General features: G+C 42.1%; 1 protein-coding gene and 1 long non-coding RNA gene across 9 annotated transcripts in view; one reads left to right on the top strand and one right to left on the bottom strand.

Annotated features, from left to right (window-relative positions):
• Positions 1-27,645, bottom strand: part of LOC105496246 (nuclear receptor coactivator 6) — a 119,205-nt gene that overhangs the window by 37,369 nt on the left and 54,191 nt on the right. For 4 of the 7 annotated variants that reach the window (XM_011766459.3, XM_011766463.3, XM_071079472.1 and 1 more), the window contains exons 5-9: positions 20,086-20,208; positions 9,775-9,903; positions 8,188-9,075; positions 5,363-5,509; positions 83-1,199 (exon numbers count right to left, since the gene is read on the bottom strand). In XM_011766459.3, coding sequence (XP_011764761.2) covers positions 83-1,199; positions 5,363-5,509; positions 8,188-9,075; positions 9,775-9,903; positions 20,086-20,208 — 2,404 coding nt within the window. Of the gene's footprint in view, positions 1-82; positions 1,200-5,362; positions 5,510-8,187; positions 9,076-9,774; positions 9,904-14,014; positions 14,103-20,085; positions 20,209-27,645 lie in introns of those variants that run through there. The other 3 variants (XM_011766461.3, XM_011766462.3, XM_071079471.1) reach the window with 3 other exon arrangements.
• The window catches only part of LOC105496245 (uncharacterized), a 69,076-nt gene that overhangs the window by 8,831 nt on the left and 32,600 nt on the right, over positions 1-27,645 (top strand). The window contains exons 2-3 of one of the 2 annotated variants that reach the window (XR_011613404.1): positions 19,820-19,982; positions 23,956-24,066. This is a non-coding gene — a long non-coding RNA (uncharacterized lncRNA). The remainder of the gene's footprint in view (positions 1-19,819; positions 19,983-23,955; positions 24,067-27,645) is intronic. The other variant, XR_011613403.1, reaches the window with a different exon arrangement.

Here is a 27,645-nt window from a genome sequence, read left to right as displayed (position 1 = left end):
TTATGTAAAATTTTCCATCAAAAAAAGTTATCCACATAGAAAACAAATGAATAAAATTTGAGGCAAAACCATCACAACCTACTTTAGATCTTGCTGACTGTTTTTCTTCTTCCGAGGGGGTTTCTTCTTCTTCGGTTTATTTGCGTTGGTATTATTTTGCTTATTGTTTACCCCAAAATGGCCTGCAGAGATATCACTCTGCAATAAGTTGACCAACAATGGGCTCGTTAGCGTGACATCCTTATTGACTGGGAAGCCTGGATTTTGACCACAGGACATCTGATTTCCATTGGGAGCTCCACTGAAAGGTGCATTGAAAGACATCCCATGGCCTGAGAAGTGGTTTCCCGAGGCACTGTTTCCCTGCATGGCCTGTACATGAGGGGGGACCATGTTGGTTTGTTGCATGCTAACATCAGGCATCATCTGAGACAAACTGACATCATTATTTGCCGTAGTAGCAGGATCACCATGCTGCTGGGCCATGTGTGGGCTGGGCCCTGGTGGCCGCAGGACCTGCCCCGGAATCCCCATAACCTGAGATGGACTGTTGTTCACAGGCCCTTGCTGGGGCAACAACTGTCCTGACATCTGTCCCGTAAACTGCACCATATTTCCTTGCATGTTCGGAGTTGGTCCCCTCATTATCTGGGCTGGTCCCGGCATGACACTGGATTGGTTCTGAGTGTTAAACTGCTGCTTATTCCCCTGCATTTGATTGGTCATGATCTGCTCTATCATTGGGTTCTGTTGGAGCAAAACCTGTCCCTGAGGCCCCATCATCTGGTTATGTGGCGCCATCATTTGTGGGCCCTGCTGGGAAAGCATCTGCTTGGGTGGGGTCATCCTTTGGGGCGAGGGCCCAAGATTTTGGCTCGGAGGGTTCACCATCATCTGGCCCTGTGGCATAAGCTGGGCCCTTGAAAGGATCATAGGGTTCTGAGGGTTCAAGGTTCCTTGTTGCTGGACCATCTGGCCCTGGGAGGGCACAATCTGCTGGTGCATGCCCATCAGTTGAGATGGTGGGCCCTGCTGGGGCTGGCCTTGCATGTTGCTGAGGTTCACTTGAGGAACCCCAGAACTACCAGCCTGCTGATTGTTCATGTTGCCATGAATTCCCATGAGGCTGGGCTGCATCATATTTGGTGGCCCGTGGGACACCTGCATCTGGTTTTGAGGAGGACCAGCTCCTTGACCACCTTAAAAAAAAAAAGTCATAGTTTCAGAAATATTTTTATCTTATTGGTATTAAGATACTCAAGTTACATTACTCAGAAAGACATCCATCACCCACATATCCACTGACCAACATAAATGTGCTGTTGACGTATTTCCTGTGAGTTTTCTAAACTATGAAGATGTGGCTGTGGGATAAATGCTTACATTCCCAGTGACCATATAATAGAGAAGGAGAAAGTTTCTATATTCCCATATGGTATCTTAAAGATTTAACATATCAAAGATTAAGAAAGTTTACTTTCTTTCAGATTAAATAATGAGAAAGGCAGCATCTCATTGTTTTAAAATGACTTGTAGTGGCGGGGCTCGGGTGGTTCATGCCTATAATCCCAGCACTTTGGGAGGCTGAGGTAGGCAAATTGCTTGAGCCTGGGAGGTGGAGGTTGAAGTGAGCAAAGATCACGCCATTGCACTCCAGCCTGGTGACAGAGAGAAACCCTGTCTCAAAAATTAAATTAAATTAAATTTAAAAAGCACTATAGGCTAGTGAAATAACTCTGCTATAAATGAGCCAGAGAAACAAAGAATGTGAAGTGTCCTCTTAGGAAAACCTCAACAATGATGAGGACATTTAAAAATGCTTCTTGGAAAACTGTAGTAATAATGACTCTCAAAGGCTATGTGTGTGATATCTGGATGCTGCACTTCAAAGAAAAGAACACCAAGGACAGGTTTCCTCTGCCCTGATGTGGTAAAAAGTAGTTAATCTTGATCTGGAAGCTGAGCCTCTGGTGGGAGCCAACTGACTAGATGACCCATCTGGAAGCTGCAAATCCTGCACAGTCCCTGGTGAATCATGTGGCACATGTCCTAGTCTTCTCAGCTATTTCTAATTTAGACAAAAGTTGCTACCCGCCTTGCTATAGTGCTTATTTATTTACTGGGTCTTTGGGATTTTCCTATAGCTACTTGCATTATCTCCCCGTTTAATTGCATAACTTTGTAGTTTATTTTATCCCTTTTATTTTTCACTTTTTCTGTTGTTTTGTTTTTGAGACAGAATCTCGCTCTGGTGCAACCTCAGCTCATTGCAACCTCCACCTCCTGGGTTCAAGTGATTTCATGCCTCAGCCTCCCCAGTAGCTGAAACTACAGGTGCACAACAGCACGCCCGGCTAACTTTTGTATTTTTAGTAGAGACAGGGTTTCACCATGTTGGTCAGGCTGGTCTCGAACTCCTGACCTCAGGTGATCCACCCGCCTCGGCCTCCCAAAGTGCTGGGATTACAGGCATGAGCCACCACACTTGGCCTTATTTTTCATCTTTAAATGGGGACTAGAAAGTTCCCTATAATGAAGTTATGAAGCCAGTCCATGCTCCAACTATGAAGGCAGGGGACAAACTACCTTGTTCACACTATCCAGACTTTTCCTGAACTCCAAGGAAGATTTTCTAAACCAGCCTTATAAACTTGAAGTGGAACTCCATGACCACTGTATATGCTTGTATACACTAAATATACTGTGTATATTCACTCAACTGACAATTATTCATTAAGTACCTAATATGTGGAAGGCACTTTGGTGCTGAGGTAACATCAATAAATAAGACAGACCAAATCCCTGCATCCTTGGAGCCTACAGTCTAACTGGCAAGAGACACAATTAACAAACAGACAAGTATTTTTTCAGGAAGCGGTAAAAGCTAACAAGAGAAAGTAGGGTAAGAGAAGAGAAAGTAAGAGACAGGAGTAGAGCTACTTTAGATAGGATGGGGAAATTAAAACACATACATGTGGGCCAGGCACAGTGGCCTGTAATCCCAGCACTTTAGAAGGCCGAGGTGGGTGGATCACCTGAGGTCAGGAGTTCTAGACTAGCCTGGCCAACATGGTGACACCCCATCTCTACTAAAAATTAAAAAACTAGTGGGGCATGTAATCCCAGCTACTTGGGAAGCTGAAACAGAAAAACGCTTGAACCTGGGAGGCAGAGGCTGCAGTGAGCCGAGACTACACCATTGCACTTCAGCTTGGGCACAAGAGCAAAACTCCATCTCAAAAAACAAAAACAAAACCAAAAACCAAAAACAAAAGAAAACAAACAAAAAAATGTACACATGGAAGGTACTATATAAAAACACAAAATAGCTGTGATAGGGTGCAACAATGAGAAATGATTTTGTCATTGTTTTAAAACTTACTTTTTTTTTTAGATGGAGTCTCTCTCTGTTGCCCAGGCTGGAGTGCAGTGGCGTGATCTCAGCTCACTGCAACCTCTGCCTCCCAGGTTCAAGCGATCCTCCATCTCAGCCTCTTAAGTAGCTGGGATTACAAGTGTGCACTACCACGCCTGGCTAATTTTTTTGTATTTTTAGTAGAGACAGGGTTTCACCACGTTGGCCAGGATGGTCTCAAACTTACGATCTCAAGTGATCCGCCTGCCTCAGCCTCTCAAAGTGCTGGGATTATAGGCGTGAGCCACCGCACCCTGCCTGTTTCAAAACTTTCTATAAAAAAAATGAATTTGGCTGGGCGCGGTGGCTCAAGCCTGTAATCCCAGCACTTTGGGAGGCCGAGACGGGCGGATCACGAGGTCAGGAGATCGAGACCATCCTGGCTAACACGGTGAAACCCCGTCTCTACTAAAAAATACAAAAAACTAGCCAGGCGAGGTGGCGGCGCCTATAGTACCAGCTACTCGGGAGGCTGAGGCAGGAGAATGGCGGGAACCCGGGAGGCGGAGCTTGCAGTGAGCCGAGATCTGGCCACTGCACTCCAGCCTGGGCGACAGAGCGAGACTCCGTCTCAAAAAAAAAAAAAAAAAAAAAAAGAATTCGCCAGACGGTGGCTCATACCTGTAATCCCAGCACTCTGGGAGGCCGAGGTGGGTGGATCATGAGGTCAGGAGTTCAAGACCAGCCTGGCCAACATGGTGAAATCCCATCTCTACTAAAAATACAAAAATTAGCCAGGCGTGGTGGCCGGTGCCTGTAATCCCAGCTACTCGGGAGGCTGAGGCAGAGAATTGCCTGAACCCGGGAGGTGGAGGCTGCAGTGAACTGAGATCGTGCCACTGCACTCCAACCTGGGCGACAGAGCGAGTCTCCATCTCAAAAAACAAAACAAAACAAACAAACAAAAAAAAACATGAATTCATGTAACTCAGGAATGAAGTTTTGCTTTAGCAGATAGGGAAATTTAAGCAGTTTGCACTACCCTTCCGTTTCCCTGCCAGAAATAGTGTGAACTTTTTTTGTAAAAGTCAGATTTTTGTCTCATTCCTTAGTGATTTACAATTAAAGTTGGAGTCACATTACTAAATTAACTCCAGTGGGGATGAGAATTCAGAAACTAGTTGCACTACCTCAGTCCAAACTGCTTCAACGAGAAAGGGTAAGAGGATTAGTCATGTGGTCCTTAAGCAACCGGAAACATGAAGTTTGAGCTTATACATTACTGCTTTGCAAATACTTTTTAGCCATTCCCCTGTATCTTATTTCCTCTCCAAAATTTCTTCTTTTTGTAGTACACTGTTGGTATTAAATCTGAACTGAAGAAGTTTGAAAAATATCACACTGTAAACCAGAATTCAGACACTAAGCATAAACAAAGCTTAACATGTATCATGTAGAAATGTAAAAAGTTGCAGTTGTCCAAACATGCCTCCATGCCTTTGTGTATGTGGTTTTCATTTGCCAGAAATGCCTTTTTCCCTTTTACTACCTGAGCAAGCTCTAACTCAGGGGTCAGCAAACTATGGCCCTCTGCTGGTTTGTAAATAAACAAGTGCTTGGAATGCTGCCATGCTCGTTTGTTTATGTATTGTCTATGGCTACTTTCTGTGGTATCATAACAAAGTTGAGTAGCTCCAACAAGTGACTATATAACCTGAAAAGCCAAAAATATTTACTATCTGCCCCTTCAGAGAAAAAAAAAAACAAACTGCTGATTCCTGCTCTAACTCAAGTTCCATCTCCTTTTAGATGTTTCTGAGTTCCTGTGACATTTTACCGACTTTTGATATATTGACAAAAGTTACTGCCCTGAAAGAATAATTATTTTGGGCTTGAAATTAAGGGAAGAGACCAAGACTTACTATTTATCTGTATACTCCTGTTGTCTATCAAGTCTACCACACAATGCTTAATAAATGCTGGCTGAACAAATCACAGAAAACAAACCTGCATGCTGAACATTTTGATTTGCTTGCAGCTGAGGGGCTCCTGAATTCCCAGGGGTGGTTGCTGTGGTCGAAGGCACCTGACCTTGCATAAAATTCGGATTGGCCTGTCCTGCTGAGAAGCCAGGTGGGAGGCGTTTAGGCATTCCTTAATAGAAAACAATGAGTAAGGCAGTTACCTAGCAAATTTATACTCTTGCTTAGATATGGAATGAATAAGGAAGGATGAGCTGCATGAAGTCTCCACTGGCTTAGCTCTCTCTGTCACACTGGTAGGATCTTTAATAATAAGGTTGGGAAAGATGGTTAAAAAAATCAACACAATCTCTTATATGAGGCATTGTCAAAATGAAAAATAAATACTAAAAAATTTACACTTAGAACATGCCAAGGAAAAGATGGCAATCTGCTCCCTAAATGTGATCTGAGGCCACGCCACAGCAAGGTTTGAGGGCTCACTTTTCTCTGTAATTAACAATGGACCCCAAAACTTTACATATTTTAACACAGGCACCAAAGGAATATGCTAAATTCTCTCATTTCAAACAAATTGATGTGAAATAGTATAAAACAAAGAGATGGGTCCTGATATTAAGGATAGATTGGTGATTGTTTTTCCTTTGAGGGAAACTGATGACAATCTCCTTTGCAGAAAATTTCCCCCCAATATTGTGCTTGTCTCTTTGGAAGAGACAGATTGGAAACAGTTCATGGGAGCTTCAAAGTGATGCTATATTAAATCATTATGCTTTCCTCTCATAAGGTTTGCTGTGATTCTGACAGCTTTGGTACCAAAAACCATACTCTAATGGAATCTTTCTCAAGTATCAGTTCCTTTATGGAAGGGCTAATTTTAGAAAATTTGTAATAACGAGAATCTCAGAACCCACTTATCATTTACAACACAGGCCTTGATGTGGCCAGATCACCTAGGTGAGCATATCATCTGCTCTATGAAAGCATCAAGACCTAAACTCACTTAAAAATTTATTATATTCATTCATTTATTTATTTACTTTTATTTTTATTTTTTGAGGCAGAGTCTCGCTCTGTTGCCCAGGCTGGAGTGTGGTGGCACAATCTCGGCTCACTGCAACCTCCTCCTCCCAGGTGCAAGCAATTCTCCCTGCCCCAGCCTCCCGAGTAGCTGGGATTATAGGTGTGCACCACCACACCCGGCTAATTTTTGTATTTTTAGTCGAGATGGGGTTTCACCATGTTGGCTAGGCTGGTCTCGAACTCCTGACCTCAGGTGATTCACCCACCTCGGCCTCCCAAAGTGCTGGGATTACAGGCATGAGCCGCTGCGCCCAGCCATTTATTTTTTTAAGGGCCAAATTTTCAATGTCCTGAAAAACTCTTTGTAGACAAATATGCATTTGTCCTTTCTTTAACAGTGACAAGTCCCATTTGCATGCTCCCACTGTAATTATATCAGTAATCACATTTGCAGGAGGGACTACCCAGCTTCCACTGATCCGGGGCTAGATTCCCAGAACAGTGAAATTTGGAGCTGAAACATTCTTGCATTTTCTAAGAACTTTTTTTTTTTTTTTTTTTTTTTTTTTTTTTTGAGACGGAGTCTCGCTCTGTCCCCCAGGCTGGAGTGTAGTGGCGCGATCTCGGCTCACTGCAAGCTCTGCCTCCCAGGTTCCTGCCATTCTCCTGCCTCAGCCTCCCGAGTAGCTGGGACTACAGGCGCCCGCCACCGCGCCCGGCTAATTTTTTTGTATTTTTAGTAGAGACAGGGTTTCACCGTTTTAGCCAGGATGGTCTCGATCTCCTGACCTTGTGATCCGCCTGCCTCGGCCTCCCAAAGTGCTGGGATTACAGGCGTGAGCCACCGCGCCCGGCCTTTTCTAAGAACTTCTTACAATTCAAATATTAGAGCCTGCATGTCAGCAAAATTAATTACAAGAGAGTGAAAGGCTGATGAGCAACTTAACTTCACCAGAAACCATGGGAACATGCCTTTGCTATGTTGCACTAAAGATGCAAGGACTTTTTTTCTGGATAGGCAATGGGTGTCTTTTGGTGGGGGGTATGTTTATCAGATGACAGTATTACTGATACTCTATACCTTACTGAAAAGCTCCAAGCACATTCATGTGCACTAGATCAATGATTAATAAGAATAAATAATAAACATGGAGATGGATAAGTTTTACTGTAATCGTTTTACCTCTCACACATTAAGCTCCATTGCTTTTTCTTCATACAAGAGGCACCTTACAAAATAAATAAATAAATCTCCTTTAGGTATAACTGGTGGAATTCCCTCTCTAAGGAGCAGGCATTGGCATTATAAAACTATAAAAGTCAATGATTTCTGAACTTATTCCCCTTTAATACTTTAATCAAACTTAACAAGTACCATGCTTACTATTTTATTAACTAGGATTATAAAAATTGGTAACTAAAAGGGCCTTTTCTTCAATGAGACCCTGTTCTTTTTATTTCTGCTCTATTGCATAATCTTAATTTTTCAGCAACTCAGAAGTTTAAATTGTTAACAAAATGCATTTTTCTTCTGGACATTTTAATTTACTAGTAAAAGATCAAGCAAAAATAATTTGAAAAACAAAATGAACATCTCTACGTTGACTTTTACCTGAATTTCAGTTCAGAGAGCTAGCTTAAATTTAACTAGTAAGATGCTGCATAATGTATCAAGTTAACTAAGTTATATCAAGTGTCACCACCATATCCACAAAACCAAATAATTACATCCTTATTTCACTCCCTCCATTAACTCTAAAAACTGAAGTTCTACTAAGATCTAGCTCCAGCAAATTTACCAACACAAATAGCTACAGTGTTCCTCACCTCCTAGGCCTGGATGTAAACTCTGTGGCCCCTGGTTTGGTGGTTGCTGCTGCATCACCATGAAGTTAGGTGGCACATTTCCCTGTTGAACCATAGGATTCCGACCCGGAGAGCTGACAGGCTGCTGAAATCCCTGGGGAAGTGGGTTATTTTGAGGTGGCCTTGGTCCCATCTGCTGCTGAGTTTGGTTAACCGTTGGGGAGGATGCAGGGGATCCCTGCTGGAAGGAGGAGGGTGAGGAGGCAGGAGACTTGTTGGTGAGGTGGGGCTGCTGCAGGGGAGTTGGGACCCTAGAGGGCCCTCCCTGCAAACTCTTCATCTGAGGAGCTGTGAACTGGCCTGGGTTGCTCATCTGAGGAAAGTTTGTGTGGGCTTGTGAGGCTTGCTGGCTGCCAAAGGGATATGGAGGGGGAGGGTGGGAAGGCGTCTGTACCGTAGCTAAGGATGGTCTTGCCTGGAGTTGCTGTTGCATTGGGCCAGGCAAGGGAGCCTTCTTCCACCCTTGGTTTGCAGTCATTGTGCCCAGAGAACCCTGGGCTGGAGGAGGTTGAAGGGCTCCAGAAGGCAGCTGGTTCCAGCCTGGAGGAACAGGCACCTGAGTTGGGGAAGTAAACTGGGGTCGAATTCCCTGTGGCTGTTGTTGCTGATGTTGCTGTGGGGGTCTTGCCTGCAACTGTTGTTGCTGCTGTTGCTGCTGCTGCTGCTGCTGTTGTTGTTGTTGTTGTTGTTGTTGCTGCTGCTGCTGCTGCTGCAGCTGGGGAAAATTAGCTGGGTTCATTTGTCTATTCACAGAGACAGGCTGCATTGGGTGGTGTGGGGGAGCTAAAGATCCTGAGGGATGACTTTGCTGCTGTATATGGAGCCCAGAGAGGAGTGGATCCATTGCATCTGTTTAAAGATAGTCAACAAAGCAATAATTAACCTACTGCAATCTAGATCCTAGAGCAGTGGCCTTTGTAATTCTGGATACACAGAGTAAAATCTGCTGCTACTATTTGATAAAATAAATGCTTGTGAATACCTTCTATGTGTGAAGCAACATACCAAGATGATGAATTCTGCCTTAAAAAGAGCTTGGTCAGCAGTGGACATTAAAAGCAAAATGTAAAACATGGAGAGCAGTATTTACCAAATCATATTCTGGAGAACTATGTTAATTAGCGTTATAAGAAAACAAAACACTTAGGTTTGGGAAACAATGAACCTAACAAACTTAGATGGGTTTCTTCACTGTAGGGCTTTCAGTGCCTCCAATATGTGACTTTTGAATCTCCAGGAGGGAGGGTAAAGAATGATGCATTTACCAAATTTACTTGACTACAGAATTCTATGTAATGAGCATCTTGCAGGACTACGCAGGCCAAGGCACGCTTTTAGAAAAGTTAGGGTATAACTGATAAGAAAACAATGAGAAATTCTGAGAAGAAAATAACGACATTTAGCTTGAAGAAATCAGGTCATATTTTGTAAAGAAGGTGACAGTGTGAGTTTGGAAATTAGAAATTCAGCATCAGAGGTAACTGAATTTTGTAATGATCTGTGCAGAAAGTTTCAGACTCTTCATCCTCAAAGATTGGAAGTCATTACCTGACTGAGAAGCAGGGCGAGGAGTCCTGGGCTGCAGCTCTGGATTGTGGCCTGGTGCCATCATGGAAGATGACACATTTCCACCCGGGGGTATCATAACAGTGGCAGGGTTGTTCATCCTTATTATTCCTAGAAAAAAGATCCCTAGAATAGAGTACTGGAATTTGCACAATTTTTGTTTTTTAATGAGTTATTTCAAGAATATGAAAAGATATGGAAAATTTGTTTTTTTTTTTTGACAGGTCAAGCTGTTGCCCAGTCTGCCAAGTGGCACAATCACAGCTCACTGCCACCTCGACTTCCCGGGCCCAAGTGATCCTTCCGAGTCAGCCTCCCAAGTAGCTGGGACCATGGGCACATGTCACTGGGACCACAGGCACACACCACTGTGTCCAGCTAATTGTTCTATATTTTGTAGAGATGGGGTCACTATGTTGCCTAGGCTGGTCTCGAATTCCTGGGCTCAAGCGATCCTCCAGCCCAGCCCTCCCGAAGTGCTGGGACCACAGGCGTGAGCTACTGCACCCGGCCTGGAAGTTTCTACACCCATCATCTACCTTTTTTAAATTTAAAAAATTTGCTCTTATCTCCTTCAGATATATATGTAGATACAGCAGAAGCCCCCTACTCCTTCCATTCCACCTCCTCCCTGTTACTGCAGTTGGGGTTAACAGTTCTGTGCATGTTTATTGACCTTTTCTGTATCTGTAGGTAAACTGCAATTTTTCTGTAGGTAAACAGCATTTTTTGTATGCTTTTAATCTTTGTATAAATGGCATCTTACTATATGCATTCTTCATCGGCTTCCTTTTTCACTTAATGTTATTTTTTGAGATTCACATCTCTCTTGACTGTTACAAGGGCTCCATCGTATAGAACCATATATCCACCCTTCTGCTGATGAATACTAAGGTTTTATTTTTCCTTTATTCTTATAATTTTGCAATGTTGTGTATTTGTCATGAATTATTGTGGATATATGAGAGTGTTTTTACACTATATACTTAGAATTGCTAGGTTTTAAAGTCTAAGCATCTTTAAGTTTACTAAATATTGGTAAACTGCTCTCAAAAGTTGGTTATACCAATTTATACTCAAACTAGCAGTTTGAGAACTCCTCTTTCTCCACATCTGAAAATTTCTGATACTGCTAAACTTTTCAGAATTTATCATCCATGCTCCTGAGAACAGGCCAGGCATGGTAGCTCACGCCTGTAATCCCAGAGCTTGTGGAGGCCAAGGTGGGAGGACTGCTTGAGGCCAGGAGTTTGAGACCAGCCTGGGCAACATAGCAAGATCCCATCTCTACAAAAAATAAAAAAAATCAGCCAGTGTGGTGGCAAGCGCCTGGATTCCTAGCTATTTAGGACACTGAGGCAGGAGGATCACTTGAGCCCAGGAGTTTGAGGCTGCAGTGAGCTATGATCATGCCACTGCTCTCCAGCCTAGGCAACAGGGTAAAAGCCTGTCTTCAAGAAAAAAAGTGATAACCACCTATACTTATTCTCTTTTCCTTTCCTTGGCTACAGAATTCTCTGTCATGGAGCATCTTGCAGGACTAAGTAGGCCAAAGCACACTTTTAGGAATGTTGAGGTATGAATAAGAAAACAATGAAAAATTCTAAAATGAAAATGATGACATTTAGCTTGAAGGGCAGATTTTGTGACATCTTTGATTTTTGGCATCGAGGTGAAAATAACCTCAAAATGACTGGGAAAGCATCTTTCTTCTTTTTCTGTGCTCTGTGTATCTGTTCTTTAAATGTTTGATAAAACTTTCCTGTAAAACCATCTGGGCCTATAGGTCATACTAATTGATTTACAGGGAAACAGATTTTTATTTCAATTTCTTAAATGGTTATAGACTTTTCAAGTTTTTAATGCCTTATTAAAAGTCAATTTTTATTAAATTATAATTTTGCCAACACTAAAATTTATTAGCATAAAGTTAACTGTGGAATATCTTTTCCATTCTTTTAAAAAAATGATACATAACTCATATACTATAATATTCACCTTTTAAAATTTGTACTTTTTTCATTCTTTACATTGTTTGTGCCCTCTTTTCTTCTTTGGTGGTCTTACCATATTCATAAGTTTTAGCTGTCCTTTCAAAGAAACATCTTTTGGGCCAGGAATGGTGGCTCATGCCTGTAATCCCAGCACTTTGGGAGGCTGAGGCAGGTGGATCACTTGAGGTCAGGGGTACGAGATCAGCCTGGTCAACATGGTGAAATCCCCATTTCTACTAAAAATGCAAAAATTAGCCGGGCAAGGTGGCGGGCGCCTGTAATCCCAGCTACTCAAGAGGCTGAGGCAGGAGAATCTTTTGGTTTTGCTGTTCCATTGTTTTTTTTGATTCATATTTTACTTATCTCTGTTCTTATCTGTATAACTTCCCTCATAACTTACTGCTCTGCTCAATTCTTAAGTCAGACACTTAGTTTGTTAATTTTCAGTTGGTGTTCTTTCTTCATTAATACCAATTTCTGAAGGCTTAAAATTTCTTCCAAGTGTTGTATTGGCCACATCTCACAAATTTCAGTATATATTATTCTCATAATTCCATTCTAAATATTGTCTAATTTCCATCAGGATTGCTTTTTTAAATCACTAAGTATTTATAATGCATTACCACATTTCCAAAAATATGGGATATTTTGGTTGCGTTTTTTTTTTTGCCACTGACTTGACCTAACAGCACTGCGGTTAGAGAACAGGATCTGTGTGATATTAATATGTGGTATTTACTGAAACTTGCTCTTGGAATAATCCCTGGTCAGTCTGTATAAATTTTCCATTTATGCTTGGGAATATTAAGAATTCTTGAATTATGACTGCACTTTTATTTTTTTTTTGTTTTTTCTTCGAGATGGAGTCTCATTCTGTTGCCCAGGCTGGACAGCAGTGGTGCGATTTTGGCTCACCACAACCTCCACCTACCAAGTTCAAGCGATTCTCCTGCCTCAGCCTCCCAAGTAGTTGGGACTATAGGCACACGCCACCATGCCTGGCTAATTTTGGTATTTTTAGTAGAGACGGGGTTTCACTATGTTGGCCAGGCTTGTCTTGAACTCCTGACCTCGTGATCTGCCTGCCTCGACCTCCCAAAGTGCTGGGATTATAGGCGTGAGCTACCATGCCCGGCTGACTGCATGGTTTCTATGTATGTCCATTATATAAAAGGTATATTGTTATTCAAGCTTTCCTTTATCCTTACTAATTTTTTACAAACTTGGCCATCAATTACTCACAGAGGTGTGTTAAATCTCCCCTAAGGTTTGCTATTTACATGCAATTCTTAAATGTTTTGAGGCTAGGTTGTTAAGTACATAAGAGTTTAGCAACTTCCTGGTGAATTTTTCCTTTTACATTATATTGTGGCCCTATTTACCTTCAGTGATGCTTTTTATTTTAATGTCTGTTTTATCTGATAAAAATATTCTTATACTTTTCTTGGTTAATAGTCACCTTGTTAATCTTTCTATCTTTCTAACTTTGAACCTTCTGAGTCCTTATATTTTATGTGTTTCCTGTAACAGCACATAGGTAAACCTGAGAATACTACTCTGATTAATCATTTCCTTTTTATCAGTGTTCATAATCCATTTACCTTTATTGTTGTTTTTTTTTTTTTTTTTTTTGAGACGGAGTCTCGCTGTGTCTCCCAGGCTGGAGTGCAGTGGCGTGATCTCGGCTCACTGCAAGCTCCGCCTCCCGGGTTCACGCCATTCTCCCGCCTCAGCCTCCCAAGTAGCTGAGACTACAGGCGCCCGCCACCACGCCCAGCTAGTTTTTTGTATTTTTAGTAGAGACGGGGTTTCACCATGTTAGCCAGGATAGTCTCGATCTCCTGACCTCGTGATCCACCCGCCTCGGCCTCCCAAAGTGCTGGGATTACAGGCTTGAGCCACCGCGCCCGGCCCTTATTGTTAATTACTAGTATAATTTTATTTATTTTGTCATTTTATGATTTCTATTTACCCTTTTTTTCTGTGCTGTCTTCCTATTTTTCCTGAATATTACTGGATTAATTTTTTTTTTATCATGGTCTTCCTCTTTAATACTCTACTACTAGTTTAGAAGTTATATATTCCATTCACATTATTTTACTGGTATCTTTAAAATGTCAACAGACATATCTCACTTAAAGTTTAAAGACAATATATGATCATCATTATTACTAAATAAGTCAAGGCTTATTTAGATTTACCCCATGCTTATCAATTATTTAGCTCACCATTCCTTCTTAGATCTTATTTCTTCCATCTTAGGTTCAATTTTCTTCTTCCTGAAGTACATCCTTGAGCAGTTCAATTAGCAAGGGTCTGTTAATGGTAAATTCTCTTAGTCTCTTTGAAAAGCTCTTTATTTCATACTACTCTTGATAGTATAGCTATGTTTAAAATTCTAGGCGGTCAATTATTTTCTCAGCACTTTGAAAAAATTATTCCAATGTTTCCTGGCCTCCAATGCTGCTGTTGAGAAATCAAGGAAAGCTGATAGTCTTTCCTTTGCAAATAATAGGTCTTTTCTTTTGGGTTGCTTTTAGCATTCTGTTTTTCAATGTTCTGAAGTTTTTTTTGTTTTGTTTTGTTTTGTTTTTGAGACGAGTCTCACTCTGTCACCCAGGCTGGAGTGCAGTGGCCGAATCTCAGCTCACTGCAAGCTCCGCCTTTCGGGTTCACGCCATTCTCCTGCCTCAGCCTCCCGAGTAGCTGGGACTACAGGCGCCCGCCACCTCGCCTGGCTAGTTTTTTGTATTTTTTAGTAGAGACGGAGTTTCACCGGGTTAGCCGGGATGGTCTCGATCTCCTGACCTTGTGATCCCCCCATCTCAGCCTCCCAAAGTGCTGGGATTACAGGCTTGAGCCACCGCGCCTGGCCCTGAAGTTTTACAATATTGTGTCTAGATGTAGATTTATTTTTATTTTGTAGTGCTCAGGATTACTGGGCTTCTGAATCTGAGGACTTATGTCTTTCATCCATTCTGGAAAAATTTTAGCCATTCTCTGACTGTCATCCCTCCTCAATTTCTTTATCTTATTCAGGAACTCTTTTCAAACATGTTAAACCTTCTCATTTTATCCTTCTTGTCTCTTGACCTCTTTCATATTTCCATCTCTTTTTCTCTGCTGCATCCTAAGTGATTTATTCAAATTCACCTTTCAATCCGGCTATTTCTAATTTGCTGAATAAGTTATTCACTTTATTTTTAAATTTCTGTAAGTTCTGTTCCCCCATCTCTCCTTATGTTTTAATAGTGTCTTGTTTTCTTATGATTCTCGTAATTGTTAATACTTTGATATTCCTATTACCTAAAATTCTGGAGGGAGCGAGTCTAATCCTAAATTGTATAAATTCAGAATATAAGCTCATTTATATCAGGTTTTAACTAGAAGTCTGCAATGACTAGGGTTGAGAATATGCCCCTCCACAGCTTCAACAGTTATCACCAGTCTAGACCCACCTAATGTTAATGACTTAGCCTGTTAATGGGTATTCACTAACATATTAAATGTCCAAAATGCAAGAGGGTAGAGAAGACAATTCCACAACACCCATTTTCCCACCTCATGTCTACAGCCCCAGCAAACACAGACAAATTTCCTATTAATTTCCCATTAATTTCCCTATGCCAGAAGGTGACATTTTCCTAATCTATCTTTCACTGAAAATTCTGGTTTCATGAGGAATTTTGAATTCTAACTTGCTTCTTCATGTTGACCCAAGGCTTTATTTTCTATCCCTTCCTGGCCATTAAAACCCAAATGCTTTAGACCCTGCAGAATCTCATTTGTTTACTGCTGTTTAAATATTCACCTTTGACTTTTTTTTTTTTTTTGGCCCTAGGGAGTTCCTCTACTTTCTTTCCCCACCCCTCTGCTTCCAAGCCCAGCTACATTTTTTTTTTTTTTGGACACGGAGTCTTGCTCTGTCACCCAGGCTGGAGTGCAGTGGCTTGATCTTGGCTCACTGCAAGCTCCGCCTCCAGGGTTCACGCCACTCTCCTGCCGCAGTCTCCCAAGCAGCTGGGAATACAGGCACCCGCCACCACACCCGGCTAATTTTTTGTATTTTTAGTAGAGACAGAGTTTCACCGTGTTAGCTAGGATGGTCTCGATCTCCTGACCTCATGATCTGCCCGCCTCGGCCTCCCAAAGTGCTGGGATTACAGGCGTGAGTCACCGTGCCCGGCCGCCCAGCTACATATTAAGTGTTATAGGCAGGGCACGGTGGCTCACGCCTGTAATCCCAGCACTTTGGGAGACTGAGGCAGGTGGATCACTTGAGGTCAGGAGTTCGAGACCAGCCTGGCCAAGACAGTGAAACTACTAAAAATACAAAAATTAGCCAGACATGGTGGTGGGCACCTGTAATCCCAGCTGCTAGGGAGGGTGAGGCAGAGAATTGCTTGAACCTGGGAGGCAGAGCTTGCAATAAGCCGAGATCGCACAACTATACTCCAGCTTTGGTGACAGAGCAAGACTTTGTCTCGAAAAACAAAAAAAAAAGTTGTATTTTAAGGTATTTTGTAGTTGGAGAAGACAGTTAGGCTAATGTTTATCTATTGAAACTGGATTTGTTTCTGAGGAATTGCACCTGGTTTTTTAAAGATGGTAGTTAGACAATTAAGAAAGCTCTCACGAGGGCTTGGTGTGGTGGCTCACGCCTGTAATCCCAGCACTTTGTGAGGTCTAGGCAGGTGGATCACCTGAGAGCAGGAGTTCGAGACCAGTCTGGCCAACACGGTGATATCCCATCTCTATTAAAAATATAAAAATTAGCCAATTAGCCGGGTGTGGTGGCACCCGCCTGTAATCCTAGTCACTCTCGAGGCTGAGGTGAGAGGATCACTTGAACTCAGGAGGTGGAGGCTACAGTGAGCTGAGATCATGCCACTGTACTCCAGCCTGGGTGACAGAGTGAGACTCCTTCTCAAGAAAAAAAAAAAAAGAGAGAGAAAGCTCTCGTGAGATAAGAAACAGGTTTTTGGCTGGCGCAGTGGCTCACGCCTGTAATCCCAGCACTTTGGGAGGCCAAGGCAGGCGGATTAAGAGGTCAGGAGATCCACACCATCCTGGCTAACACAGTAAAACCTCATCTTTACTAAAAATACAAAAAAAAAATCAGCCGGGCGTGGTGGCAGTCGCCTGTAGTCCTAGCTACTCAGGAGGCTGAGGCAGGAGAATGGCGTGAATCCAGGAGGTGGAGCTTGCAGTGAGCCAAGATTGCGTCACTGCACTCTAGCCTAGGCAACAGAGCGAGAGTCCGTCTCAAAAAAAAAAAAAAGAAAGAAAAAAAGGTTTTCTTGGTCCATAATAAGCTTCCTAATCCCAGAAAATTTCAAGTATATGCTGACTACATGTTCAATAGTGACACTATAACATGCATTCCAGTACTAGATGGGAATCTGCACAAGATCCAAGGTTCTCATCTAGGGGAAATTTTGTCCCCCAAGGGACATTTGGTAATGTCGGGAGACATTTTTAGGTGGCACAACTGCAGGGAAGTAGTGGTGCTACTGGCATCTGGTGGGTAGAAGCCACGGATGCTAAACATCCCACAACACACAGGACAGTCTCCCACAGCAAAAAATTATTGGCCCCAAACATCAACAGTGTTGAAGCTGAGAAACTTGAATTAAACGACTACTATGGTATCTAACAAATCTTTGAATTCTATAAGGCTATGAAAAAAAAACAGGCTATGGATTTAGTTTTAATTGCAAAAGACTCTTATTAGGAAACTTTCTGTTCCCCACGCTGAGAAGAAAGTAGTACTAAGAATGATTGAAAAACCAACTGCTGTAGATACACAATTCTAAAGTTATTTATTATAGTTTTAGAAGAGATTTAAGGTCTCTTTCCCCAGAAAAATTTAGCTGTTTAACCTAATATTAAACTTTGTTTGCATCCTTCAAGTCTCAATAGACAACAGAGAAAAGCAATCCTAAAATATGCTTGGCAGTAAAGAAAGATATCTTGGGGGTTAAAATGTTACTATTACTACAGGTCATTACTAATTGATTATTCCTGAAACTTTATACCATACACATTATCTCAATCTGAGTCCTTCATTAAATACAAATCTAACCTGATTTCAATCTAAAGCTTCTCAGTTTCCTAGGTTGATAATCAACTATAGTACTATAATTGGCTGGGTACGGTGGCTCAGTTCATGTCTGTAATCCCAGCACTTTGGGAGGCTGAGGGGGCAGATCACTTGAGCCCAGGAGTTAAACCAGCCTGGTCAACATGGCAGAACCCTGTCTCTAGAAAAAGCAAAACAAAACAAAACAAAAATAAGCCGGGTGTAGTCCCAGCTACCGAAGGGCTGAGACAGGAGGAACACTTGACCCTATCTCAAAAAAAAAAAAAAAGCACTATAATTTACATGCACTTCTTAGGGATACTTAGTAAACATGCTTGCTATCTGCCAGATACTAGCCTAAGAGAGCTTGTAATTACAGTACTAATAACAATTAAGTGGAGTCTTAACATTTTAAGCCTAGAAGGGATCTCTAGCATTGTTTCTAGAACATAATTAAAGATGTTTATAAGCAACTAGGGTCAGTAAATATTAAGTCCTTTGGAAAAGAGTTGAGACTAGAACCCAGTTTCCTGATTTATTCATTCTTTCATTAACTATACGTAACTATATGGTAACTATAGGTTTATTCATTCTTTCATTAACTATATGTAACTTGGCTAGGCTTTTCCCACTCTGCTTCTGGCCCATGTCTTTCCAGTAGTGGCAACAGTGTCGTCTATAATTTCTCATAAAGCTACCTTAACACCAAATGCTCAGACTTCTGTGGGGAACTACATCTATGTACACGATACCAGGCTGGATATTTTACACCTATTATATGGTATTCCACAACAGCCCAACAGCACAGGTCCTGACATATATATTTTCCTAAGTCCTAACAAGAACTTAGGAAATGTTTGCTGCACTCCTCAGGGCCCTTCTACCTTCAAGCATGAGCTCAAAAGATGGTAGGTATTATTATTTCATTTTATTGTGAAGAAAGTATTGCTTGGGGAAGTATAGTAACTAGCTTGAGGTAACCAGTAAATGGTAGTACCAGAATAAAAACCTAGTTCAATTTTATGATCAATTCATTAGTTACAGTTCAGAATAGCATGTTTTTTTGTTTTGAGACAGAGTCTCGCTCTGTTTCCCAGGCTGGAGTGCGGTAGTGCAATCTCGGCTCACTGCAACCTCTGCCTCCCAGGTTCAAGTGATTCTCCTGCCTCAGCTTCCTGAGTAGCTGGGATTACAGGCACCTACCACCACACCTAGCTAATTTTTGTATTTTTAGTAGATACGGGGTTTCACCATCTTGGCCAGGCTGGTCTTGAACTCCTGACCTCAGGTGATCCACCCACCTCGGCCTCCCAAAGTGCAGGGACTACAGGCGTGAGCCACCGTGCCCGGCCAAGAATAGCACCTTATAAATTGAGCTCCTCTATACTGCTGCATTTCTCTAAGAGCTACTGTGGTAGAGTGGGAAGGGAATGACTGGGTAAGCAGGTTCTTACTCAGGTTCAACCACAGCAGCTCTGCTTTTCTGTTTTATTTGAATAAAGGGTCCTGCAGTTGAAAAAATTTGAAAGCCACTAGTGCAGTGAAAAAAGCACTAAACTGGGCGTTAGAAGATCTGTGATACTAGTTTATTGCTCCTTGACCCTGGGCAAATCACTTCCTTTATGTGAGTTCCACAGCTTCCTCAGCTTTAAATGACAGTCAGCTCAATTCTAATATTCTGATATTCACAGAATATTGAGTTCAATCTCTGAAGAAGAGATTTCAAGATTACTAGAAAAGGAAGCAATTTATAACTCTCAAATTCTAAACACGTAAAAACTCATATTCTTCCACATACATCTTCAGAATCCACATAAACACACAAGAATTCAATTTACAGATATTCTCAGCCTCAGAGAAAGTGGGAGTTGGAAAGCTACATTCTCCATTGTACTATTAATATTAACATAATGAGGGTAGAAAATGCCTCATTCATTTCTATTTCCAACAGCACAGGTCCTGTCACACAAGAAGTCAATAAATGTTTGCTGCATGGCTCAGTGTTCATCAACCTTTAAGCATGAGACCAAAAGATTGCAAAGATGCTTCATGCTGTGACCCCTAGCCTCCAGGAATGACTCATGTCTAGCTTTCCTGATTCAACAAATAGAGATGTAAGTATGCCATGAACCCCCACCTATCTTGCAGGGCTCAAATGATCAAATAAGCCAAAAAGGAAACTAGTAAAATGTCATACAATTGAGTCGGAGGTCTTACCTGGACCACCTGCCATGGGAAATCCTGCCTCCATCCTAACTGAATTTCCGGCTCCGATGGGTCCATTCATTCTCACATCTTGGCTTCGGTTCTGAGCCAAAGCCAGGTTGATAGCACCTTCCCCTGAGAATGACAGTCAAGTGATAAAAAGGAAATCATTAGAATAAAATGCAAATTTTGTTTATAGATAGCTATATAAGTGCTGTAGTTATCCGTGCTTTTGAAGAATCATGGTTAGTTTACCACCAGAACAATGGTGGGTTCAATGTAGATGGGTCTTTCTTCAACCCATCTGAGTAGGTTTCATTAAGCACAAAGAGATATAACCAATTCTTGTAATAAGGAAGCAGGGTGACCATGAATGATGCTTAGTATCAACAGAGATCCTGGAACTCTGAATATTTATTTTCAACCATCTTACCAATTGTGTGTGTGTGGGGTGTGTGTGTATAATGGAAGAAAATGTTCTCAAAAACTCTCAAAATCCTAGACTTTCTTTTGATAATTTATGATCAGAAGGTAGATATTAAATATAAGTAGGTTTAATGAATGAAGAACATATACTGGTGCAGGGATACTAGCACTTGTGAACAAAATGCCACTTCCATTCAATAACTGCAACATAAACCTATTTCCAGCAGGAAAAAAATCATGCAATGAAGAGGAGATAGGTTGCTACAAATCTACTTTCTGAGACACCAAATGACAGGACCAGTATTTGTATAGGTTTTTGTTTATTGAGACAGGGTCTCACTTTGTCACCCAGGCTGGAGTGCAGTGACACAGTCATATAGCTCATCACCGCCTTAAATTCCTGGGCCTAAAGGGTCCTCCTGCCTCAGCCTTCTGAGTTGCTGGGACCACAGGCACATACCAGTATGTCTGGCTATGTATAGGATTTTCCTTTTTTTTTTTTTTTTGAGACCGAGTCTCACTCTGTTGCCCAGGCTGGAGTGCAGTGGTGCAATCTTGGCTCACTGCAAGCTCCCCCTCCCGGGGTTCATGCCATTCTCCTGCCTCAGCCTCCTGAGTAGCTGGGACTACAGGCACCCGCCACCACACCCGGCTAATTTTTTTGTATTTTTAGTAGAGATGGGGTTTCACTGTGTTAGCCAGAATGGTCTCGATCTCCTGACCTTGTGATCCACCCAGCTCAGCCTCCCAAAGTGCTGGGATTACAGGCATGAGCCACCGCACCTGGCCTTTCTTTTTTTTTTTTTTTTTGAGAAGGGGTTTTACTCTGTCGCTCAGGCTAGAGTGCAGTGGCATGATCTCAGCTCACTGCAACCTTCGTCTCCTGGGTTCAAGGGATTCTCCTACCTCAGCCTCCCGAGTAGCTGGAATTACAGGCACCCACCACCACGCCCAGATAATTTTTGCACTTTTAGTAGAGACAGAGTTTCACCATGTTGGCCAGGCTGGTCTCCAACTCCTGCCCTCATGTGATCACCCACCTCAGCCTCCCAAAGTGCTGGGATTATAGGCATGAGCCACCGTGCCTAGCCTGTATAGGATTTTTAATTTTATCTTATTTGAGCTTCACGGTACCCACAGGTAATGTTACTAGAAGTGTTCCAATTAAGTAGACTCTAAACTTAGAGGAAACTTAAATCTTACTTGGTCCAATGATAAAAAGGTCTCTGAAACAAGCTACAGAATGTTTCTTGCACTTAATCCAAAATTTTGACTACTGTTATTATAAGAGAGCACCACCTTGTGGAGAGTTAAAATATAGCTAGTCTGTGGCTGCTGAGCTGAAAGGTTGCACTCACCCAAGTCCTTCTATACTAGGGTTCAGATTCATAGGGTCAGATGGCAAAGTAGAAAGTTAATGAGACAAGGCAGTTTCCTCTGTCCTGTCACTGATCTAGGTCAGCTTTCTCTTTCTTTTTTTTTTTTCTGAGACGGAGTCTCACTCTGTCACCAGGCTGGAGCGCAGTGGTGTGATCTTGGCTCACTGCAGTCTCCACCTTCCGGGGTCAAAAGATTCTCCTGCCTCAACCTCCCGAGTAGCTGGGATTATAGGCGCATGCCAACACACCCAGCTAATTTTTGTATTTTTAGTAGAGACGGGGTTTCACCATGTTTACCAGGATGGTCTCGATCTCCTGACCTTGTGATCCACCCAAAGTGCTGGGATTATAGGCGTGAGCCACTGTGCCTGGCCTAGGTCAGCTTTCTATGTCTATTTTAACCAGGGAGGTTCACTGGTCACAGGGAACAAACATCCTACCAAAAAGGAAGCAATCACTGGGAGCTACCAGATGCTCTGGCTTGCCTCTAGAAATCAGGCGTAAAAGAGAAAGAGAATACAGGTCATGAGGGTTTCCACCAAAGGAAGGGAACTATTAATATACAAAATTTGTTAAGACATTCTAGGTAGAAAGAAAATTGTTCTGGAAAAGGACATCAGTTTGTCAGTTTGTATCATTCCTCTGCTTAAAACAGGTCCATTGCTTCTCACTATTTTAGAAATAAAGACCAAACTTTTTTTTTTTTGAGTCAGAGTCTCACCCTATTGCCTGGGCTGGAGTGCAATGGCACAATCTCAGCTCACTGCAACTTCCACCTCCGGGTTCAAGTGATTCTCCTGCCTCAGCCTCCCAAGTAGCTGGGATTACAGGTGCTTGCCACCACGCCCGGCTAACTTTTGTATTTTTAGTAGAGACATTTTGGCCAGACTGGTCTCGAACTCCTGACCTCAGGCAATCTGCCCATCTCAGCCTCACAAAGTGCTGGGATTACAGGCATGAGCCACTGTGCCTGGCCAGGCCAAACTTCTTAACAGTCTACACAAGGGCTCAAATTATCTACCTAGCCAAGTGCTGTTCAACACAAATATAATATGAGCCACAGATACAATTTAAAATTTTCTAGAAGCCACAGTAACAGATTAAATTAATTATCATTTATTTCACTTAATACATCCAATGTATTGTTATTCCAACATGTAACTAATGCAAAAATTATTTTTATTTTTTGAGACAGGGTCTCACTCTGTTGCCCAGGCTGGAGTGCAGTGGTGAGATAACAGCTCACTGCAGCACTGACCTACTGGGCTTAAGCGATCCTCCCACATCAGCTTCCCAAGTAGCTGGGACTACAGGAGTATGCCAACATGCCTGGCTAATTTTTTTCAGTTTTAAATTTTTTGTAGAGACAGGGTGGATGTCACTATATTGCCCAGGCTGGTCTTAAACTCCTGCGCTCAAGCAATCCTCCTGGCCTCAGCCTTCCAAAGTGCTGGGATTATAGGTGTGAGCCACTGAGCCTGGCCAATATAAGAATTATTGAGATACTTTACATTCTTTTGGGGGATACCAAATCTTCAAAATGCAATATGTATTTTATACTTACAGTGCATATCAGTTTTAACTAGCCACATTTTCAGTGCTCAAAAGCAACATACAGTCAGTCTGTGGCTACCAATACTGGACTGCCCATATTTAGCCCTATCTCTTTAACCTCATCTCATGCTATTTTTCTCCTTCAATAACAAGGATTCAGCCCCAGTGTTTCTTTTTAGTTTCTTAGGCACACAAGGCTGCTTCTTACCCCAAGGCCTTTGCTCATGTGGTTTCCTCTGCCTAGAACAGTTCTCTGCACTCTTCGCATAGCTAGCTTCTCAATTTTCACGTAATCTTAAGTGTCACATGCCCAAAAAGGCCTCTACCAACCATCTTATCCAAGGTTAGGTAACTTTTATCAGAACATCTTGTTATTTCTGCAGAGCACATTCCACGTAATCATTCACTCACTCATTTTCTTGCTTGCCTCCCCCATCACTATACAGGGGTAATCACAAGTCTGTCCTTATTCCTTTACATCTGTTGTTCCAGCATAATTAATAGCATTCTCTTTCACTTTCAGAAGTGTCCTACTTTAGGCTGGGCATGGTGACTCACGTTTGTTAATCCCAGCACTTTGGGAGGCCAAGGTGGGAGGATTGCTTCAGACCAGGAGTTCAAGACTAGCGACATGGTGAGACCCCATCGCTATGAAAAATTAGTCAGGCCCATGGTGGCATGCACCTGTGGTCCTAGCTACTCAGGAGGCTGAGATGGGAGGATCGCTTGAGCCCAGGAGGCTGAGGCTACAGTGAGTTGTGTTTGTACCACTGCACTCCAACCCAGGCAACATAGTGAGACTTTGTCTCAAATAAAAAAGAAAGAAAAGTGTCCTAATTTAATGATAAATTATATGACGATCTATAATATATCCTTTATACATAAAATAGTGCCTGGTACATGGCAGGTGCTCATTAGCTATTTTTAAAATACAAACAGTCATCTTATTTATAACCTTACAAAGGATTATAGGCATTTTTCTACACGACAAATTAAGTTCTGGAAAACCTCACATTTATCAAATCTCATACTCACAATAAGAGGGTTAGGGCAAACTGAAAACCTATGAGACTTTGTAACCAGAGCTCTAATAAAAGCAGTAACTGGTGGAGGCAAAATACCAGAAAAAATGCAGTGGAAATGCCTGGTTAAAGCTGCTGAGATAATGCAGATGTAGTGGAGCTCTGAGCCAGTGGGGCTGCCATTAAGGTGGACACAGGAAGAAATGCAACCTGTCATGAGCTGAGAGCCACGCAAGGCTGGGGGACGCACGTCAGGAAGGCACACGAATGCACACTCTCATCCTTAATTTTAATAGAGCTGAAAAGACTCCCACACATGCAACAGCTGAGTGAAAAGCTTTTTCTTGTTGATAATTATAATTCTATTTCTACTATTCCAGCTCCTCTTACCTAAGAAAAAAAATCACATCTTAATAAACAGAATTTCCACATTATACTGCTATTATTCCCCTATTTGCCAACTGCATATATGCCAATTCATGTCAAAGAGAACACTACGGGCTCCCAAACTTGCCAATTAGGGGTCCACAAACTACGTCTTGTGGGCCAAATGCAGCCCACTGCATGTTTATTTAAATAAAGTGTTACTGAAATCCTGCCATGTTTACTTGTTTACATATTGCCTATGGCTGTTTTTGCCCTACAAGACAGAGCTGAGTACTTGTTGAGTTGAGATCTTATGGCCTGAAAAGCCAAAAATATTTATTCTTGGCCCTTTATAGAAAAAGTTAGCAGACTACCACTTTAGATCACCATGAATTTACAGAGGTGGCACAAAATGTCCTCAAAAAGATGTTTCCCCAACTCCCTGGCCAAAACTTAAAAAAGGAAGGGTACAGGGAGTATTAGTCAATGGAGAATGGACTCTTGCGAGAACAACCTGTCCCTCAAGCCTTGCAGCAGACATGACAGTGGCAACATTCCTTCTTTTTGTTTTTTTGAGACAAAATTTCGCTCTTGTCGCCCAGGCTGGAGTGCAGTGGCATGATCTCGGCTCACCATAACCTCTGCCTCCTGCGTTCAAGCAATTCTCCTGCCTTAGCCTCCCGAGTAGCTGGGACCACAGGCATGCACCACCATGCTGGGCTAATTTTTATATTTTTAGTAGAGTCGGGGTTTCACCACGTTGGCCAGGCTGCTCTCAAACTCCTGCCCTCAAGTGATCCATCCACCTCAGCCTCTCAAAGTATTGGGATTACAGGCGTGAGCCACCGTGACTGGCCAACATTCCTTCTTACAATTTACAAAATCAATAGCCCAGTTCCACAAAAGCAATAGCTGCTGCCATCACTTCACTCCTGCCTGAATTCCCAGGATTGTAAGAACAGAGATCATCTGGGACACACATGTAGCCTAAAAGTTAAAGAACTCTTTCTGTATTGTGATAATCATTGTCATATGTGAATTTCATAATTTCTTAAAATATGTTATCTATTTGCTTCCTTGCTAGTACTCATGTTTGAATTTATGGCTATAATATTAAGGGAGAACCAGCATTTTATCCTTTTAGGAAGTAGGTCTGCTTAAGAGATAAAACTGGTACTTATTTCTCCAGTGAAAAACACTATCAATTAAGGTTTTGAAGTCTTTAAATAGGAACAGAGACCATAAAACGTGGGGTTTTAAAGAAACCACTTATGTGTCCCTTAAAGTATAAACAGCCCACACACTGTTATTTTATCCAACAGTTGTTCGACTTCCACTCTTCCTAATAGTTCCTCCTACAGATTGCTGTGAATTAACTATACTTTTCTGGATCCTTTTCGATAGTTCCACATTTTTCAAATTAAAGTGGTTATTGTTTAAGCCACTATCCCCTCATTTATCAAGTGGTGAAATTTATCCCATTTCTCAATCTACATATAACCCTTTCTAAATAATCTGTTTGTTGGTATTTCCCCTTTGAGGGCACAGCAACCTACAATGCTAGACTGCATAAAATGTGTCTCACTCCTATAAACAAAATGATGACCTCGGCTGCTGAGGTTTCACGGAGCATTTAGGTTCTACGTAAGCACAGGGCCAGGAGGACCTGGCCTACTGTGGAAGGGAAAGTTGGAATTGCTGGTTGTCACCTGGTTGTATCAACACAGGAGGGGAAGAGGGGGGTCTAGTTCACTGAGCTTCCAAAGAGCTCTCCCACACATGGTAGGTACTTATATCTCTCACAGGTTTGTCTTCCTTACTAAAGTCATAAGCTCTTCCGAGTTTATAACAGTAAGGACAATATTTATCACTGTATTCCAAATGCTAAAGCTTATAGTCTATGGGGGATAAAACAACAATCAATAATTGCTCTAATGAAAGTGTGAGATACATGATCTGAAGGAGAGAAACAAACTTTTGTGAGAGCACATAGCAAAGGACTCTGACTTGCCAAAGGAGTTCAGAGAATACATCCTCAAGATTTAAGCTGATACTTGAAGGCTGAGCAGGCATGAACTAGGGGAAGGGGGGCTGGTAGGGGATAGTATTTCATTCAGAAAAGACATCAATACAAAGGACCTGTGGCAGCAGGAAGAGAAAGTTGAGAAGCTGGAACACAGGGGGCAAGGGAGGAGAGTTATATAAGATAAGGCTGGATGAAGAAGGTAGAGGTGAGACCATGCAAGGCCTGAGGTCATGGTAAGGAGTTTGGTCTTCATTCTTTGAATAATACCAAGAGATAGTAGGATTTTAATCTAGGGGTGTAGGGGTGTGTGTGTGTGTGTGTGTGTGTGTGTGTGTGTACCAAGAGATAGTAGGATTTTAATCTAGGGGTGTAGGGGTGTGTGTGTGTGTGTGTGTGCGCGCGCGCACGCCTGCTCATCTAATTTTCATTTTGAAAAAGATCATTCTGGTAAAAATATTGACAATGAACACTGTGGGCCGGCATGATGGCTCACGCCTGTAATCCCAGCACTTTGGGAGACTGAAGAAGGTAGATCAACTGAGGTCAGAAGTTTGAGACCAGCCTGGCCAAGATGGTGAAACCTCGTCTCTACTAAAAGCACAAAAATTAGCTGGGCATGGTGGTACGGGCCTGTAATCCCAGCTACTCGGGAGGCTAAGGCAGGAGAATCGCTTGAACCTGGGAAGTGGAGGTTGCAGTGAGCTGAGATCACGCCACTATACTCCATCCTGGGCAACAGAGCGAGACTCTGCCTCAAAAAAAAAAAAAAAAAAAGAAAGAAAGAAAGAAAAGAAAAAAT

Source organism: Macaca nemestrina, chromosome 15 (assembly GCF_043159975.1).
Source record: "Macaca nemestrina isolate mMacNem1 chromosome 15, mMacNem.hap1, whole genome shotgun sequence".
NCBI lineage: Eukaryota > Metazoa > Chordata > Mammalia > Primates > Cercopithecidae > Macaca > Macaca nemestrina.
Note: the sequence above shows the minus strand (reverse complement) of the source record. Positions and strands in the feature narration are given on the sequence as shown.